The following is a 17,340-nucleotide window of genomic DNA, read 5'->3' as shown; positions in this document are numbered from 1 at the left end:
TTCAGTTTAGAAATTGTATATTTTACATATAAGAGACAAATACCAGGTGATCAAAAAGTCAGTATAATATGAAAACTGAATAAATCACGGAATAATGTAGATAGAGATGTACAAATTGACACACATGCTTGGAATAACATGGGGTTTTATTAGAACCAAAAAAATACAAAAGTTCAAAAAATGTCAGACAGACGGAGCTTCATATGATCAGAATAGCAATAATTAGCATAACAAAGTAAGACAAGGCAAAGATGATGTTCTTTACAGGAAATGCTCAATATGTCCACCATCAATCCTCAACAATAGCTGTAGTCGAGGAATAATGTTGTGAACAGCACTGTAAAGCATGTCCGGAGTTATGGTGAGGCATTGGCGTCGGATGTTGTCTTTCAGCATCCCTAGAGATGTCGGTCGATCGCGATACACTTGCGACTTCAGATAACCCCAAAGACAATAATCGCACGGACTGAGGTCTGGAGACCTGGGAGGCCAAGCATGACGAAAGTGGCGGCTGAGCACACGATGATCAGCAAACGACGCGCGCAAGAGATCTTTCACTCGTCTAGCAATATGGGGTGGAGCGCCATCCTGCATAAACATCGTACGTTCCAGCAGGTGTTTATCAGCCAGGCTGGGGATGATGCGATTCTGTAACATATCGGCGTACCTCTCACCCGTCACGGTAGAAGTTACAAAACCAGAATCACGCATTTCCTCGAAGAAAAAAGGCCCGATAACGGTAGATGTGGTAAATCCAACCCAAACCGTGACTTTCTTGTCGTGCAATGGAGTTTCCACGACAGTTCTAGGATTTTCGGTAGATCAAATTCTGCAGTTGTAGGCGTTGACAGACCCTCGGAGCGTGAAATCAGCTTCGTCGGTCCACAACACGTTACTCAACCAATCGTCATCTTCCGCCATCTTTTGAAACGCCCACACCGCATATGCCCTCCGCTTCACTAAATCGCCAGGTAACAGTTCATGATGCCGATGGATTTTGTACGGATAGCATCGGAGGGTACGCCTAAGTGCCAACCAAACAGTAGTGTATGGAATGCCGGTGCGACGTGCGGCTGTACGAGCGCTGACTTCCCCGTGCATAGACGAACCCGATACAGTCTCCATTTCTTCCTGAACTGTCTCAGCAGCATTTCACCTTGTGCTCGGTCGACCACTACGGGGTCTATCGTCTAAACAACCCTTGGCTTCGAACTTCGAAATTTTTCTCGGCACAGCTGCATTTGTCAACGGACCTTTACATGTTCGAATCCCCTTCCTATGGCGATAGGATCATAACGTTGAACTAGCACATTCCCCATTCTGATTATACAACCCCACTAAAAGCGCCTTTTCAGGTAACGTCAACATGCTGCGACTGCTGGCGCATCTGATTCTCTCTCTCATTACAGCTCCTTTTATACACGATTGTGATGCGCAGTCACTGACGTTTTGCTGCCCAGCGCCATCTGTCGGACATTTTGTGAACTTGTTTTTTTTTTTTGTACTAATAAAACCCCATGTCATTCCAAGCATGTGTGTCAATTTTTACCTCTCTATCTACATTATTCCGTGGTTTATTAAGAGGAAGTATTTCCCACCACACAACAAACAATAAACTACCCGTTCCATATGCAGCGTTTGTTCCCGCCTAGAATGTCTTTCTCGTGTGAAGACATTCCTCCCATCTGCTAAGGATGATCGGAACTGTCTGTAGAAGTCTTGCCTTAATTAAGAACGAGGAATGTGAACCCTATCACGAAATAAAATACGTCACGAAGATAGGTTTGTTTACCCTATAACAATGTGCACTGGTCGGTTTGCTCCTAAACACTTGGGCCTGCTTTAGTATTAAACTCTGTTGTCAGATGTGCTCAGATCGCCTCCAATCCTTGTTTAAAGTGCGAGCGAGCTTCCACTTCCTCACGACAAGAACAATAAATGTATGTTCACATCTACGTCATACTCCTCAAGCCACCTAATGGTGTGTGGCGGAGGGTACTTTCGGTACCACTATCCGATCCCTCCAACCTTGTTCCACTCGCGAATAGTGCGTGGGACGAATTATTGTCGGTAAGCCTCTGTATTGGTTCTATTTCACGAATTTTCTCCTCGAGGTCAATACGCGAGATGTATGGGGTTAGGGGGTGGGGAAGTAATATGTTGTCCGATTGCTCTTGAAAACTGCTGTCCCGAAATTTCAGTAGTAAATCTCTCCGTGATTCACAACGCCTCTCTTGTAACGTCTGCCAATGGAGTTTGTTTAGCATCTCCGTAATGCTCTCGTCAGCTAAACAATCCCGTGACAACACGCGCCGCTTTTCGTTGGATCTTTTCTATCTCCTTTATCAGTCCTACCTGATACGGATCCCAGATAGATGAACAATACTCAAGAATCGGGCGAACAGGCGCCTTATAAGCCATTTCTTTCGTGGATAAGTTACATTTCCTTAAGATTCTTTCGATGAATCTGAGTCTGGTGTCTGCTTTTCCCACTATCTGTTTTAAATGGTCATTCCACTTAAGGTCGCTCTGGATAGTTAAGACTAGATATTTTACGGCAGACGTTACCTCCAGCTTTTTGTCATCAATAGTGTAGCTGTAAAGTAGTGGATTTCTTTTTCTATGCATGCGCGATATTTTACATTTATTTACGTTCAAGGACAACTACCAGAGTCTGCATCATTCATCAATTCTCTGCAGGTCGTTCTGCGAATTCTTACTATGTTCTGGCGTTGCTACTCTGGTACAGACAACTGCATCATCTGCAAACAGTCTTAAAGAGTATCCGACGTTTTCTCTAGATCATTTAAATGTATTGTAAACATCAACGGTCCTATCAGATTTCCCTGTGGTACTCCGGGTATTACCTTTACATCTGTCGATTTAGTTCCGTTAAGAGCGATTTGTTGAGTTATATCTGCAAGAAAGTCGTGAATCCAATCCCAGGTCTGCTCCGATACTACGTAAGCTCGTATTTTTTTCATTAAACAGTAATGCAGGACGGTGTCACATGTCTTACTGAAACCAAGGAACACGGCATCAACCAGAGCGCCGTTGTCTATTACGATGTGGATCTCACAGAGGAACAGAGCGAGCTGAGTTTCGCAGGCTCTCTGTTTGCAGAATCCATGTCGATTTTTGTAGAGGAGATGTTCGTTTTCCAAAAATGTCATAATACTTGAGCATTAAACATGTTCTATAATCCTACAACATATTGACGTCAAGATATAGATCTATAATTGTGTGGATCTCTCTTACGGCCATTCTTAAACACGGGAATGACCTGTACTTTTTTTCCAGTCGTTAGGTACCTTTCGTTGCTCAAGCAATCTACAATAAATTGCTGCTAGAAGGGGACCAAGTTCTTCCACATAATCTTTATAGAATCTTATAGGTATCTAATCCGATCATGAAGCTGTTCCACTGGTAAGCGACTGTGCTTTTCTTTCACATTCCTCTGTTTTCCTGCATTTACTCATTTCTGTTTATCTCATTGATATTGCATGAGGTCTTCATATATTCTGTGGTCACAGTTCATAATTATTTCTTGTAATGAATGGTTTGTGTATCACTTCCCATGTCTTATATCTCTTGAAGTAGCCTTGTCAGGTACTAATTTCATTTTAGTTTATTGGTTTTGTTTATTAATACAAACTGTTACGTAGATATGTTTTTTCCCGTTTTGTGTTAAAGTTTTTTCCTGTTTTTTTCCCATCATATTTACTCATTGAGAACTTTTTTACTTTTTATATTGCATTACCATCACAATATGAAACATATTGTTTACTGTACTTCTGTGATTCATTGTAGATGTGTAGCTTCTTTACCAATGTCGTATACAAACATGTAATTTCTTTGGCGACAATAGTTAGTAAATGTCTGATGATGGCCTTGTAAGCCGAAATCCGGTTAACACAATAAATTAAACAATGTAGAACGAAAGCAAACTAGCGCTTTTCAGTTATTGAAATATCTTTTCGTTCCTTGGTATCTGATCAATATGTCTGAGAAATATTTGCCATTATTTGACAGGAGCTGGTGGAACTGCAGAAGGAATACGGTGAGAGCAAGGGCCTGCGCATTCTGGCGTTCCCGTGCAACCAGTTTAACGGCCAGGAGCCGGGAAACAGCGAGCAAATAGCCTGCTTCGCGCTCAAGACGATGGGCGCCACCTTTGACCTCTTCGAAAAGGTACGCTCTCACTGGATTTTTTGCGTGGCATAGTTGATGCTGTGAAGATCTAATATTTGGAGGCGTGTGAAAAGTTAAAATTGAATCTCGAAGCGAGAACTGAACATTACTAGCGGCTTATCGTTACATCAGTTTTGTTAGTATTCATTGCAAAATCCGGTGATGCCATATCCATCCATGCCATCATAGTCAATTACATCTGAGGACATTTTCTATAGCCGGCCGCGGTGGTCTCGCGGTTCTAGGCGCGCAGTCAGGAACCGTGCGACTGCTACGGTCGCAGGTTCGAATCCTGCCTCGGGCATGGATGTGTGTGATGTCCTTAGGTTAGTTAGGTTTAAGTAGTTCTAAGTTCTAGGGGACTGATGACCACAGCAGTTGAGTCCCATAGTGCTCAGAGCCATTTGACATTTTCTATACCACTGATTTCGTTAATAACATAAATCCTGCAATCTGTTTGCAGAGCAGTAAGGTATAAATCTCTGCATTGATGCCAAATTTTTCTCCATGTGTTCCTTAAACGCCTGTGGATTCAATCTGAAAAGTCTAAAAGCACACTTCGCAGCTGTTTACTTCTGAAGAATTCCTTCGGAGAAGTTTAGCTCTTCAGTTGCTTAAAAATTGTGTTTCAGTGCTGCTATTTATTTGGTTTATTCCACTTAAGACTATGCAGAATCTTTTGTTTAATATCACTGGTTTGTTGACCTTGTTGAATGTGTACAGCAAGGCATTCCCGTTCTCTTTGGAGGCAATTCCTAAATAAGATATTTTAGTACTTGAAACGACCGCCACGGTAATACATGTGTCGTGACGAACCAAAGTGAGAAGGAGAAAAGAAAAAGGATTGGTTTGTAGAGCGTCGTAATCTGACAGCTCAGAACTACGATGCATGTAGGCGAAAAATAAAATAAGATAAAATAAAAAAATCTTCCCACCACAAAAGTCAGCGACCAGTGGGTGGGTTCTTCGATTAGTGCCTCAGTACTGATATAAAAACTGTATGCTGAAGCCGACCAAAAAGCGTTCGGAAAGTACTTTTCGTAAAAGCTTGACCCTGAGAGTGTCACAGAGGTCTTCCTAAAGAGACAGCCAAGCACACCGCTAGAATCGACAACAGTTTCTACTGGCCGCTGGTTTTTCGCCATTCCTTTGATGCCCATTTGGAAGGACATTTCCCTGGAAAGACAGCTATGGAATTTTGAGTATCATCCACACTCAGTTTTAACTCTCACATGTGTTCAAAGTGGCATGTACTGTACTAAACGATAAAAAAATTCAATTTCTGCAGTTATTACACTGTTTAATGGTACTTACCACGAGTAAGATAAAATTTATAGAAACGATTTAAACAAGTAACTGCAGCCTTGGTAATGCGCTGTAGTCGCACTAGTGGCCGGCAGCTCGGAGGCATTAACAGAGCCGCAGATGAGAGATTCAGCAGAAACAGAGGACCGCCTCCGCTGCCAGTTCTGGCAGTAAGTGAACTGCGAGATGCAGGTCTAAGTAATTAGCACCGTAGCGGGCCAGAAACAAGCTGCTTTTAATACTGCTCCTAAGCATCTGTGCATTTTTGATGATTCTGGTAGTTATTGCCCAGTGTCGGCATTGTAAATTCGGAATAACACAGACACTGCAATATTGTATTTATCCCCCGACACCGGGCAAGAAAGTAAAATGTCTCACCTGTACGGGAATATAGATGATGAATGTACGAGTACAGGTTTGGACACATGATTGACGACGTATGGAAGTTTGTGTCCGGCCGTGAGTGGTGCTGGGATAGCCAAATGCTAAGGCGACCGCTCGAGTCCCGACCCGGCACGAACTTTCATTATCGTCATTTCATTATACGGCTGATGGTAGTTTTTCGAATACATTTCATGTATTATTATTTTTGGTTCGGCGAGCTTGCAGATGTGTGATTTCATACCAAAATTCGCTACAAAGTGTCTCATCACATTACTGTCCATTTGAAACTATTTGCTGTTGATACATTCAGTACAGAATGTTTGAACTTTGTCTGTGATAAGACTGTAATGAACGTAACTGACTGCCCTAGTCGGAAATTCTGATTTATCCGTCGTATTCTCTGTTCTTCCTCCGTTAACTAACTGTCGAGTTCGCAGAACATTCAGAATTTTTAAGATATATATTCCATAGTTGATGACCATTGAGACACCCAAAAGGATACGCTTTGGTGAGTTATCGTTTGTAGTCTTTAAGTGTTTTTTAATCGGTTTTAGTGTAGGGCTTTCACATCGGTAATGAGATACTAGTTGCTGAATGTCATCGGTTCATCGCTGACCCTTAGTAGTGCTTTGGTGGTTCTGAGATTTTTTTTTATTTCTGCTACATGCGTTGTAGTTCCGAGTTTGCAAAGTATGGTGCCGTATAAATGAATAATTTCTGATCTTTCCTTTATTTCTATAGATTGGTGCATGCAAACTGCTGTTTGTTAACAACAGTTGTTTTGCCGTGGCAGTTATTTCCTGTGCTAAAAGACCACATTTCGGAATTGCCTTCCGAGCCAATGGGCTGCCTTGCCATAAACTGTCAGTATATGATATATGGGAGACAGACTTGTTAGCGAACAACTGCCATTGAAAGACAGGTAAGACGTAGTCTTCATTGGAGAATAATCAAATAAATATCAACACTAAAACAATTTCCTCAACAAACTGAAGGGCGAAACGTCACCTCGACAGTTATTCTAAGTTAAAGAACAGGAAAGCCCTGTTTTAGACTTTCTAAACCGTATCCACAATCATTTAAAGAGCAGCTAGATAACAGTCTAGCATCAAGGTAGAACTTCGTGTATTATACTGCTCTGAAAACAAATGACAAGCTCTGTCTGATCATAAAGAACTACGATACAGAAAAGACTCTGTTGTGTAACAATGATCACTGTATATATTTGGATATGGCATAGTCGTCTCTTGTACTGAATATTTACAGAACTTATCTCTTGTTATAAAAAATAGTGAAAGTCACAATAATTCACAATTAAAATTATTAATATTGTACTACGATCTTAGAGGTATAATAGTTCTCTTTCAGTGAAATTTCATTTACACATGGCATAATATTACTAAAATAAATTATGACCCTTTACGATTTTGATGCGGTTTTCATACTGTTGTTTTAAACTCACAATAGACCTAACATAAAAATTTTTATCAAACTCGTACCTTATATACTGTTCTCTTTTTGGGCTACGTACCTCAGTTGGCGTTGGCAAAATGTTTCAACAGTTTGTCATGCGCAAATGGAAGTATTATCTTTTTGTGTAACAAATATTTCGCCTAAGCAAAATATTACTGTGATTATCTGAACTGCACTGATACATTTTTTTTTTTTTACCTGTTGATAGTTCTGGTTTTGGACGTGAGCTTCTGCATCTGAATTTTCGTGACCAAAATCGATTTCATATGTGACCTTGTTATTTCAAGTTCCATCTTCGTTGTTTGTGAACAGGGAAACATTTGTATTGATTGTTCCCACTAACTTTTCATTGCTTTTTGACGTGGATTCTTATGCCTATACTATGTTACTGTGCACAAAGCAGTGCTTAAACGCCGTGTTGTTTACTTGATACAAATCTATTTCTGTTAGGCAGGGACATATAAAAGAAAAAGCTGTCTTGGTTACAGAAGTCCAAATTGCAAATAAAAGTTTGTTTGCACGACATAGGTACGCAGCCAATTATAGAAACAAATACGTCAATGAATATCTACGAAATATATACAACGTTAAAGCTATGATTCTTATCAGTAAATTCGGGGCAGCTCGAATAAAACAAGCCTGATTTATTTTTATTTTTTATTTTTTTTTTTTTACATTTAGTGACAACATAATCCAACAAGTAAGGAAATTACAAGAAAAGGAAGTTGCTAGGATATTTTCAGAAATATGGAGCAACGGCACGAGTTCATGAAGCATTCGATGGTAACCAACAAAGGAAGTAAAATCTCCTGGTGTCCAAGATGATCCGATCTCTCTCTTACTGAGATTTTTACCTGCAAGGAAAGTTGAGGATCGAGTGCACTCAAATTTACGCACACACTGGAAGAACGAAAGGAGAACATTGGAAATGCTAATCCTGCTACGCCCAGAGCAACGATAATACAACCTGTCTCACTGATATACTGCGCAGTGTTTCACCAGCGCCAACTTTGGCCATTCCGATCTTACGCAAAGACTAAATCTTCTGTACAGCTAATCGGGTAACTTATTTCCTGTTACACTTAACAACCTTTTGCAGGTTACTTTTATTTAGTTAGGTCACCCCGCACCTGTTTGAAGATGATGGTGCAATATTAGTTTTTTATGGATAAAGAATAAAAGAATAAAGTGTATACTGCTGAAGATGGTGGTTAACTCGAAGTATTCTATAATCAACTAAACGGGAGGCAAGACTACGAAATTTAGAAATCCCCCAACAAGGTCGTTAGAATATTGTTTTTGCGGGAGAACAGAGCTGATGAACTTAGTTCAGACCGTTTTACGTGAAAGTTTACTACTGCCGACCGCTTTGTAGATTCACTTACTGCTGCCGCCAAAGAGGTTAAGAATTTTAATATTCCTTGCAAGGTCAGCGGACATTGCGATCCATAAACAGTACGTTGATACGCTAGCTTCAGAAAGTTTAGTTTTCATTGTCGGTTAACAGAACATAAAAAGGATCGAATTACTCGGAATGACTTTTACAGCAGTAATGTTAATTTTATTTTGTTTCGTGCAGTAAATTCAGTTAACGACTGTGTTATGCTACACGCCAGAACCTAAGAAGTTTCGATTCTTTTGATCCAAATTCATTAAACATTTATAACTGGCAAATCGCTGAGTGAAAATATTCGCATGGACGAGGATTCTCCGTAGCTTTCTTCATATATCTCCCAAATCAATGAATATGTGGGTGTTAGGTCGAACAAAAATTGTTCTTTCTTTTCTGTCCCGTATCCAATCTTGCCTGCTGTGGAGCTATCTGTTGAAATTGAGTACTTTCCTACAGAGCTCCCAAATCTTTAACATGGGTGACTTTTGTGATGAGAAAAGCTGATAGGCTAATGGCTAACTTACGTCATTAGGTATCCGCTGTGTTTATACTTTGCATCTGTTACCGTAACAGTGAAACTCAAGGCGAGACATTTGAGATACAGTTGTTCACCTTTAGTTCTTTGGTAGTAGCAGTACGTTTCTTTGCTCTACGGACAATGCCTCCCACTAAAGTAATTATGTATGTCCGACAGTTTAACGACTGCTCTAGCACGTGAGGTGCATTCCTATAGCCGTAAAAGTAACTCTGAAAGAATCATACTGATGAAAAAGTAACGAGGGAAAGGAGCAAGACAGGGAAGAGAGTACGTGGTCCTGGAGCTACCATCCGGGTAGTTACTGTTGTTTCTAAATATTTGTGCCATAAAATTTCTCACATTTGAAACTGTGCTTAGAAGTACTGTTTATAATTTTCCAAGAAGGTGTTACTTCGTTTTATTGATAACCACACAGACATATCTCTTTGTTTCTAATAGGGCTACTGCATTACCTCAAATTTTTAATCTCAGTTTTCATTGATAATTGCATTCTACGATTAAAAAATGTTTCAGAAAATGCAAGTTATCTTTGCTGTATTGAATTTTACATATTTATTCCGACCGGATTCGGTTTTTAACCGTCATCAGGGAAAAGCAAAGAACAACACGACTTTTACATTTCATATATCACGCTACAGACGAATGCTATACTACAGGGCATATTATGATACACGTCAACAGTTTTCAGCGAAATAAAGTGACTCATTCAGTTTACATACAGAGTCTCTGTAACTGGAGAAGACGGGTCTCCTAAACCAAAATGCTCAGAAAATATCTCTGAACAACCTCTGAAATTTTTCTGGGAAGTTCGTGTTTATTCTGTCTACAGAAGAGTCAGCAGTCCAGGAGAGTAACAGCCTCCGCTCAGGTGTCGATCATACTTCACACGTTTGCTACAGTGAATTATACAGGGAGGCGCATGAAACACCGGCCCAGAGTACACATTACTCGCCAATTATGCACGAATAGCTACCTGAAACGAGGAGATACAACAACAGTTAGATAAACATGTAATAATTAGATATCAAAGAGATAATAAAAAAGCTAATGCGACGGTGTATATTTACTGAATTGATCTTATCTTTTACGTTACATTTCATTAGGTGCTGAAAATGACCTCCGAGTGTTTAGTCTACGTTTACGTACTCCCTAACATTTGCGCAAGTCTGCCGCATCACTTCTCATAATTTCCTTACGAATATTGTCGTTCAGGTCTTCTTAAGTTATTGGGTTATTTTCATACACTTTTTCCTTTAGACTACACCACAGATAAAAGTCACAAGTGGTTAGGTTCGGCGATGGCGGCGGCCACAATCGTTTGCCGACAGTCCTCTGTTTTGGGAATCTTTCATGAGTCTGTGAGGCTGACTCACGTGAAGTGTGACAGGTCGCCCCAGCCTGTTGAAAGACAGCATACGTCCGATCATGGTGGGGGTGGGGGAGAGGTCAACAGTGCTTAAAATTCCGCGAAGATTCGTATAAACACAGCACTGTAGTGTTTTTTGTCGTCTCAAAAAATATGGGACCCACAATCCGACTTGATGACACGGCGCACTACTTTTTGACTTTTTCAGCATGAAGAGGTTCCTCATTAATCATACAGCGATTGTTTGGTGCTCTAGGATTTCACATGTCCTGTCAGATGGAACCAGGCTTCATCACTCATGAAACACAGCAGCGGATCCAAAATTCCGCTCTCAGTTATTTGACGGTGTACGGTAATTCACACTTTTTGTCTACCCTTTCTCTTTCAATTCTTGTACACATTTCATCCCTATATGGCGTAAAACATGTTGACAAGACCTACGCGAAACGTTCACTTGTTGCGGCAATTTACGTGTCGGCTTCTTTGGAGTCTGGGATCCACGCTCGAATGCACGCGGTCACAGCCGGTTTACTAACGGACGGGGCTCGATGTTTTTTGCATTTGTAGTTGATCCTGTAGTAGGCTAGTTTGTAATCAAAACCAGCATACCGCTCTTTGCTGGTATGGGAACACGAGAAAATTTCTTTGTATAAATGTCCGGCGTTTCCTTAAACGAACAGGTAAACATGTACGCCTCCATTATTGCGGTTCTTTCTAGGAGAGGATACATCTCGCTGAGATATTTACTTAACACGTCTTAACCAATTCGCAACGATTTTCGTACCGATAATACAAAACAATATCAGAACTTCTTCTGAACAGTAGATGACAACTGGCGGGTGACAATGAGCTGTGTAATACTAGGGCCGACTATTCGTGTGCCACCCTGTAGTTGGACATCAGTGGCGGCTCGTGAGTATACATTCTGGGTGTTTACAAACTTTTAGATCCAGATAAATTTGAGAGTGTGAAATTAATAGCATCTGCTGTATCAACTAATTTATACAACTACAGGCACTGTCAATAATAATAATAGTAATAATAATAGGTGCATAACTTAGCTGACAAAAGAAAGAATTGTTTTTGTGGAATTTTGTTGTTTTGTACATAATTAAGCACAGTTTAGGGCACTAACGAAAATAATGTGTAAGCTTTAGCAACTCTCCATTTCGCATTTTTGTGTGAGTGGGAGTTTTCGTGCTTTTCAATTTTTCGGACAAATGTATTACTTTACGAATTTACTTCCGGGCTGAAAATCTGATATTCCTACGGTGCATCCACACAATAGCTTGTGCTAACTGTACACGTCCTTGTTAAATGTTCGCTTGTAGTCACGCTTGTTTGATATCGTCACTCTTTCAAAGGATCAGCTCCAGGAGACCCTAGTTTCTTTGCGGCTAACTTTTCTTGGTAATTTACTTTTCTGTTCCCAGAACGAGATTTTCTTTCTGCAGCGGAATATGTTCTGGTATGAAACTTAGTGGCAGATTAAACCTGTGTGCCGGACTGAGTCTCGAACTCGGGACCTTTGCCTTTCGCGGGCACTGAGCTACCTAAGCACGATTCACGACCCGTCCTCACAGCTTTACTTTTCTGTTAGCATTTAAAACAGATTCAACATAGTTCATGTTTACACTGCATTCGAAAGCTGATTCCCGCAAAGTAAACAACCAACTCCAAACGCGAAGTGCCGTTTGTGGAAATGATTAAACTCAAGTAAAATGTATACCAACATCGTCACTTGGCTAGAGCACAAGTGAGGCGCTGAGGTCCAAAAAGGGCGTAAAGAACACTGCCGCTGAACCCATATTTAAGTAAATGTCACAGAAACCAGTGACACAGCTTTTCGTGAATTTTCATATGTACATTGCGGGCCTACAGCACAGCTAAACGTGACTATTCATGAGATCAACAGATTCAGAAGCCTGAATAAATGCCAAAATCGACGGTGATGTGTTTTGGCCATAATGATTCTCATCGCCTCAAATGGATTATTGTATGGTACAATTCATAGCTTAATATATTATAACTCATTCAGAAACCCACAAAATATGTTTACTGCCAGCACAACTTTGACATATACTGACATTCGATCTAATTTTACTATTAGTGTGTGAATTAGCGTATCTGAGAAGTGTGCTATCACATAGCAGGATTTATGCTGAGCGAACGGGGATAAATTCTGCCGCAATGTGCTACCACCTGGGTGCACTGACGTAAACTTCTAGTTGAATGGCAAGGGCTAGCTGTGCCCATCGTGAACTGTGCACGCTCTTCATCAAATGCATATGTATCTGGCCCATAAGCTAATTACGTCACGCGAATTACGCATGCGCAGAAGCTCCTTAAAACGTGCACAACTGGAGGTGTGCTCGTCACTCTGATGGCAAGTTTCACGGAGTCTAGAGCAGCAGTAGCGCGGTAGATTTAAGTGCCTTTATCTTTCAGAATATAGCATCTATGTTACGTTTAACAGCATTCAAAGAAAATAACCAATAAATCTGAAAGTTGCCAAAAGTTAGAGTGTTCAACTGCTCTTGTGCTCGTACACAGCAGCTGTTACTGTGGACAATATAAGACAATTTTTAAACGAAAATTCGAGATCATAATAAGAGTGACTGGGTGACCTGCAAAATTCGAAGTAATTTAGACTTAAGGGGTGTAGGACATCAAAGGGGCCGACTTGGAGCAGGAGAGGCACCACAGGACATTTTAATTTCCACTGTCTATACTTTTACAAATAAATTCATAAAACTTTGTCGGCATGATCTGGAAGGATTCAGAATTCACTCTCATAGCAGTGGAAGTTCAGAAACATAACAAAATAAATTTTTTTGCATTTGAAATTTCATCATTTTTTCACTTACTATTGGCTGCATTTGTTGCTGTAGGTACACTCTTCTTCATAAGGAAGAGAGATTCTTCGATGAATTTTGCGCAGCATCCAAACCATACTTACAGGTGTATGAAACTAGAATTTTCCAAACCTATTAAAAACTGTGGTAAAAATTGAGATAATCAACTATAAAACCTGAGTTTCTTCTGAACGCGAAGTTTAAAATGTAACACTTCATTCATTTTTCATAAATTAAAAAAATTCTAGAGCATCACACACCCGTAAGTATAGTTTGTATTCTGTGCAAAATTCATCGAAGAATCTGTCTTACTTCTGAAGAAAAGTGTACCTACAGCAACAAATGCAGCCAATAGTAAGTGAAAAAAATTATGAAATTTCACATGTAAAAAAATGTACTTTGTTGTGTTTCTGAACTTCCACTGCTATGAGAATGAATCCTGAATCCTTCCTGGTCATGCTGATAACGTTTAATGAATTTATTTGTAAAAGTATAGACAGTGGAAATCAGAATGTCCTGTGGTGCCTCTCCTGCTCCAAGTCGGCCCGTTTGACTTTCTAATCCCTTTAAGGTCGAGAATTTTTTTCCTCCATGCTCTAAAAAAATATCATAACGATGTGTTCGTGTCTAGTTACAATGAAGGACAGAGTTTAAAGGCACAGTGTTGTGTTTACCTTCTGTTCGCTTGTGCAGGTGGAGGTCAATGGTGACAATGCTCATCCCCTATGGAAATTCCTGAAGAACAAGCAGCCGGGGACGCTGGGAAACTTCATCAAGTGGAACTTCACCAAGTTTGTAGTTGACCGCGACGGCAATCCAGTGGCCAGGTTCGCGCCCACGACGGAGCCCAAGAAGATGGTGGACACGCTCAACAAATTCTTCTGAGCCGGACCGGGGGGCTTTCGGCGTTCAGGCGGTTCCTACCAATCGCCTCTGTTTTTTGGGGACAGTAGAATTCATGCGTACAAATGCTATTACACTTTAAACTTCTCACAGGGACTGTCAAAGCACATTCGAGACTGTTTTCTATCTGCACGTTGAAGCGAGATTATTTAGCGTAGACATTTTGGGAAGGGGGAGGGGCGTGGAGTCCTTCAAGGAGCTGTACTGAGACGAACATAGAATTCTTTTCAGAGATACATGGCAGAAGCTCTCATCCATTGTGTAAACTAAACTAAAATTGCGAGCATTATACACCTGGTATCTAACATCGTTTTTAAGTTTTTTACTTTGAAATTATATTGAAATATATGTGTTATTAACGTCTGTAGTCATCGTTTCGAAGATATTAATGCAAGTGTATGATGCTGACCATAAAGTCATCTAGACTGTTTTCCATCTCTTATTGCATCCTGATTTGTAGTGGGTAAATTTCATTTTGTGAAACATTTAAGCAGTAAAGGAAGGCATTACAACGTCGTGTGTCTTGAAAATCTTCAATTTTATGGTTGGACTGAAACCTCCTTGAGTTTGGATCTGTATCCTTTAACGAACTGATGCAACATTTTTAGATACTTTGAATAGATAATATCTCGCTGTAGAATTGATACGATTTAGCCATTGTAAATTTTACTGTGAGTTCGAGTTCTTAATAAACTACATGTACAACCACAAAATAAAAAATTATTGTTTTTTCTTGCGTCATGTTTCAGACGTATTGTGCTTCTCAGATAAAAATTGTGGTCATTGTGAAGAGACATATATGTTTCCAGAATGAGATTTTCACTCCGCAGCGGAGTGTGAGTTGGTATGAAACTTCCTGGCAGATTAAAACTGCGTGCCGGACTGAAACTCGAACTCGGGACCGAGCCTCGGTCTGACACACAGTTTTAATCTGCCAGGAAGTATCAGACACATTTGTGTTCGCTATTGATACGTTACCAGAAATAAGATTTTTTTAAAATCTATTTATTGGTTAAGGTGGTATAAAATTCGTGAATGATAATGACCAGGTCTATTTAATGGTTCATCTTTCATGTTCTGTGTTGTATGTAGCTCATGTTTACTTTTGATTCACGTCAGATGATGTTTGCTACACTTGGTTCCCGCATTGTTTCTGACTTATACGACTAATGGCTAACTGCTGCGAGGCTTAAATAAATTGGTAACAGTAACAGTAAGAGGAGTACATCACTTGTTAGTTCCCCAAATCCTTGTAAAAATATATCTCTCCAAACTGGCTTAATGTAGAGAACAACACCTCGTGTATTTAACTATTTGTAATAGTCTAAATATTGTTGATTACAATACTTCTGCCTCAAGAGGTGGAGCATGCAATGTGTGCCGACGTGGTATGTTAAAACGCCTCTATATAGTGCGCTGGTTAGAGCTAAAAAAATCTCATCGTGTTTAGTTATCAGAGTTTCAGAAGATCTGACTTTTTGCCTGTCGGGTTTCGTCAGGGATGCTGAGTGTATGTTTCTGTCGCGCCATCGTCAGAAAAATCATTAAACTATTGACCGAAAATCTCGAGACGAGGCGACCAGGAAATTCCTTAACACATGGACATGGAAGCCACAACAATTTCGTATTTCAGAGTATCTACTGTACAACACATTGTAGTTGTTGTTGTAGTCCAAGAGATCACTGAAACACACACACACACACACACACACACACACACACACACACGCTAAAACATTGTCACTAGCGCATTGTAGTCTGCATTGTTGACGATTGGTTCTGTCAGTGAGAGAGAACAATGAATGTTCTACAGGAATGTTTTCCTTCATAAGCTAACAGTCATGAGCTTTGTGTGGAATAAAGATACGACATAGGAGGCAAAAATGGTGTATTGGCCTTTCTATACACCTATCCTGACCTTTGATTCTGAAACCTGGAAAGTGAATAAAAGTAATTTAAGCAAGATATAGGCATACAGGTGTGTAAGTACAGTCATCGTGGCCGTGAAACAGGTAAGTGAAGTGCGGTCCTCTTCCCCTCCTACATCTCTACCGCCACCCCACTCACACGCAACTCAAAAAAGCGTCGCCCCCACATCGTCTCCCACAGACAGTAGGCTAATCTTAGAAAATAACATATTTGTGTGTGTTATTCGAGGTACTGTGCCATTACACAGAAATCCACACACGTGCAAGCAATCACGGACACTGTGTGTGAAATTAAAATACATTACAAACATATTATGACTCTATGGCTTCGCAGAGAGCTTTGATACAGTCAGAGATGTTACATTTGTTGTATGGATTACTGTATTTACAGAAAGCTGTCACTTGTAACTCTTACCTTTCCGCTACTGACTGCACCCACACCTAGGGTTGCCACATCTAGCTGAGGCCTCGCCGGGACACTCTGAGATATTAGTTTACTAAACATAAGTACTTTTTATTGAGAACACATTATATGGAACTTGTTGCGGCAGAAGTAGTTGGTACACCACAGTTTTCGGGAAATTTCGCATTTTTCAGCAAGTCTTTTTTCCGTTTTACGTATTTATAAAAATCCGCAAGTCAGTTTGTAGTTTATTCTACGTTTCGCATCTTAATGCGGGTGACCTTGAACAGGACTTAGTCTCTGGCGCGGCTGCTGCAACGCACGATCCCTAGCTCTACTTAGATCGTGTTGCAGAATAGTTCACTTCCGGTTGTGCAATACGCGCTGATAAGGGACTGCGTTCGGCCGTTGCTGTTAATAAAGATCAACGGTGATTGTATGATTTATTATAGACAATAAAGTGTGTTTTGTCCTTTCCTTATCTCTTTTCCTTATCTCCCTCCCTTTTTTGATTCAAAAAATCTATTCACTTTTTGTTTTGGTGGCCGTGCCGCTCTTGGTTGCACGCTAGGCGGGTGACCTTGAACGGGACTTGGCCGCT

General features: G+C 40.3%; 1 protein-coding gene across 1 annotated transcript in view; it reads left to right on the top strand.

Annotated features, from left to right (window-relative positions):
* The window catches only part of LOC124623352 (glutathione peroxidase-like), a 33,324-nt gene extending 17,724 nt beyond the window's left edge, over positions 1-15,600 (top strand). The window contains exons 3-4 of the mRNA XM_047149030.1: positions 4,033-4,191; positions 14,199-15,600. Coding sequence (XP_047004986.1) covers positions 4,033-4,191; positions 14,199-14,390 — 351 coding nt within the window. The 3' untranslated portion in view covers positions 14,391-15,600. The remainder of the gene's footprint in view (positions 1-4,032; positions 4,192-14,198) is intronic.
* The last annotated feature ends 1,740 nt before the right edge of the window (positions 15,601-17,340 follow it).

The sequence above is a fragment of the Schistocerca americana genome, chromosome 1 (assembly GCF_021461395.2).
Source record: "Schistocerca americana isolate TAMUIC-IGC-003095 chromosome 1, iqSchAmer2.1, whole genome shotgun sequence".
Lineage (NCBI taxonomy): Eukaryota > Metazoa > Arthropoda > Insecta > Orthoptera > Acrididae > Schistocerca > Schistocerca americana.
This window is presented reverse-complemented; position numbering and strand designations above follow the sequence as displayed.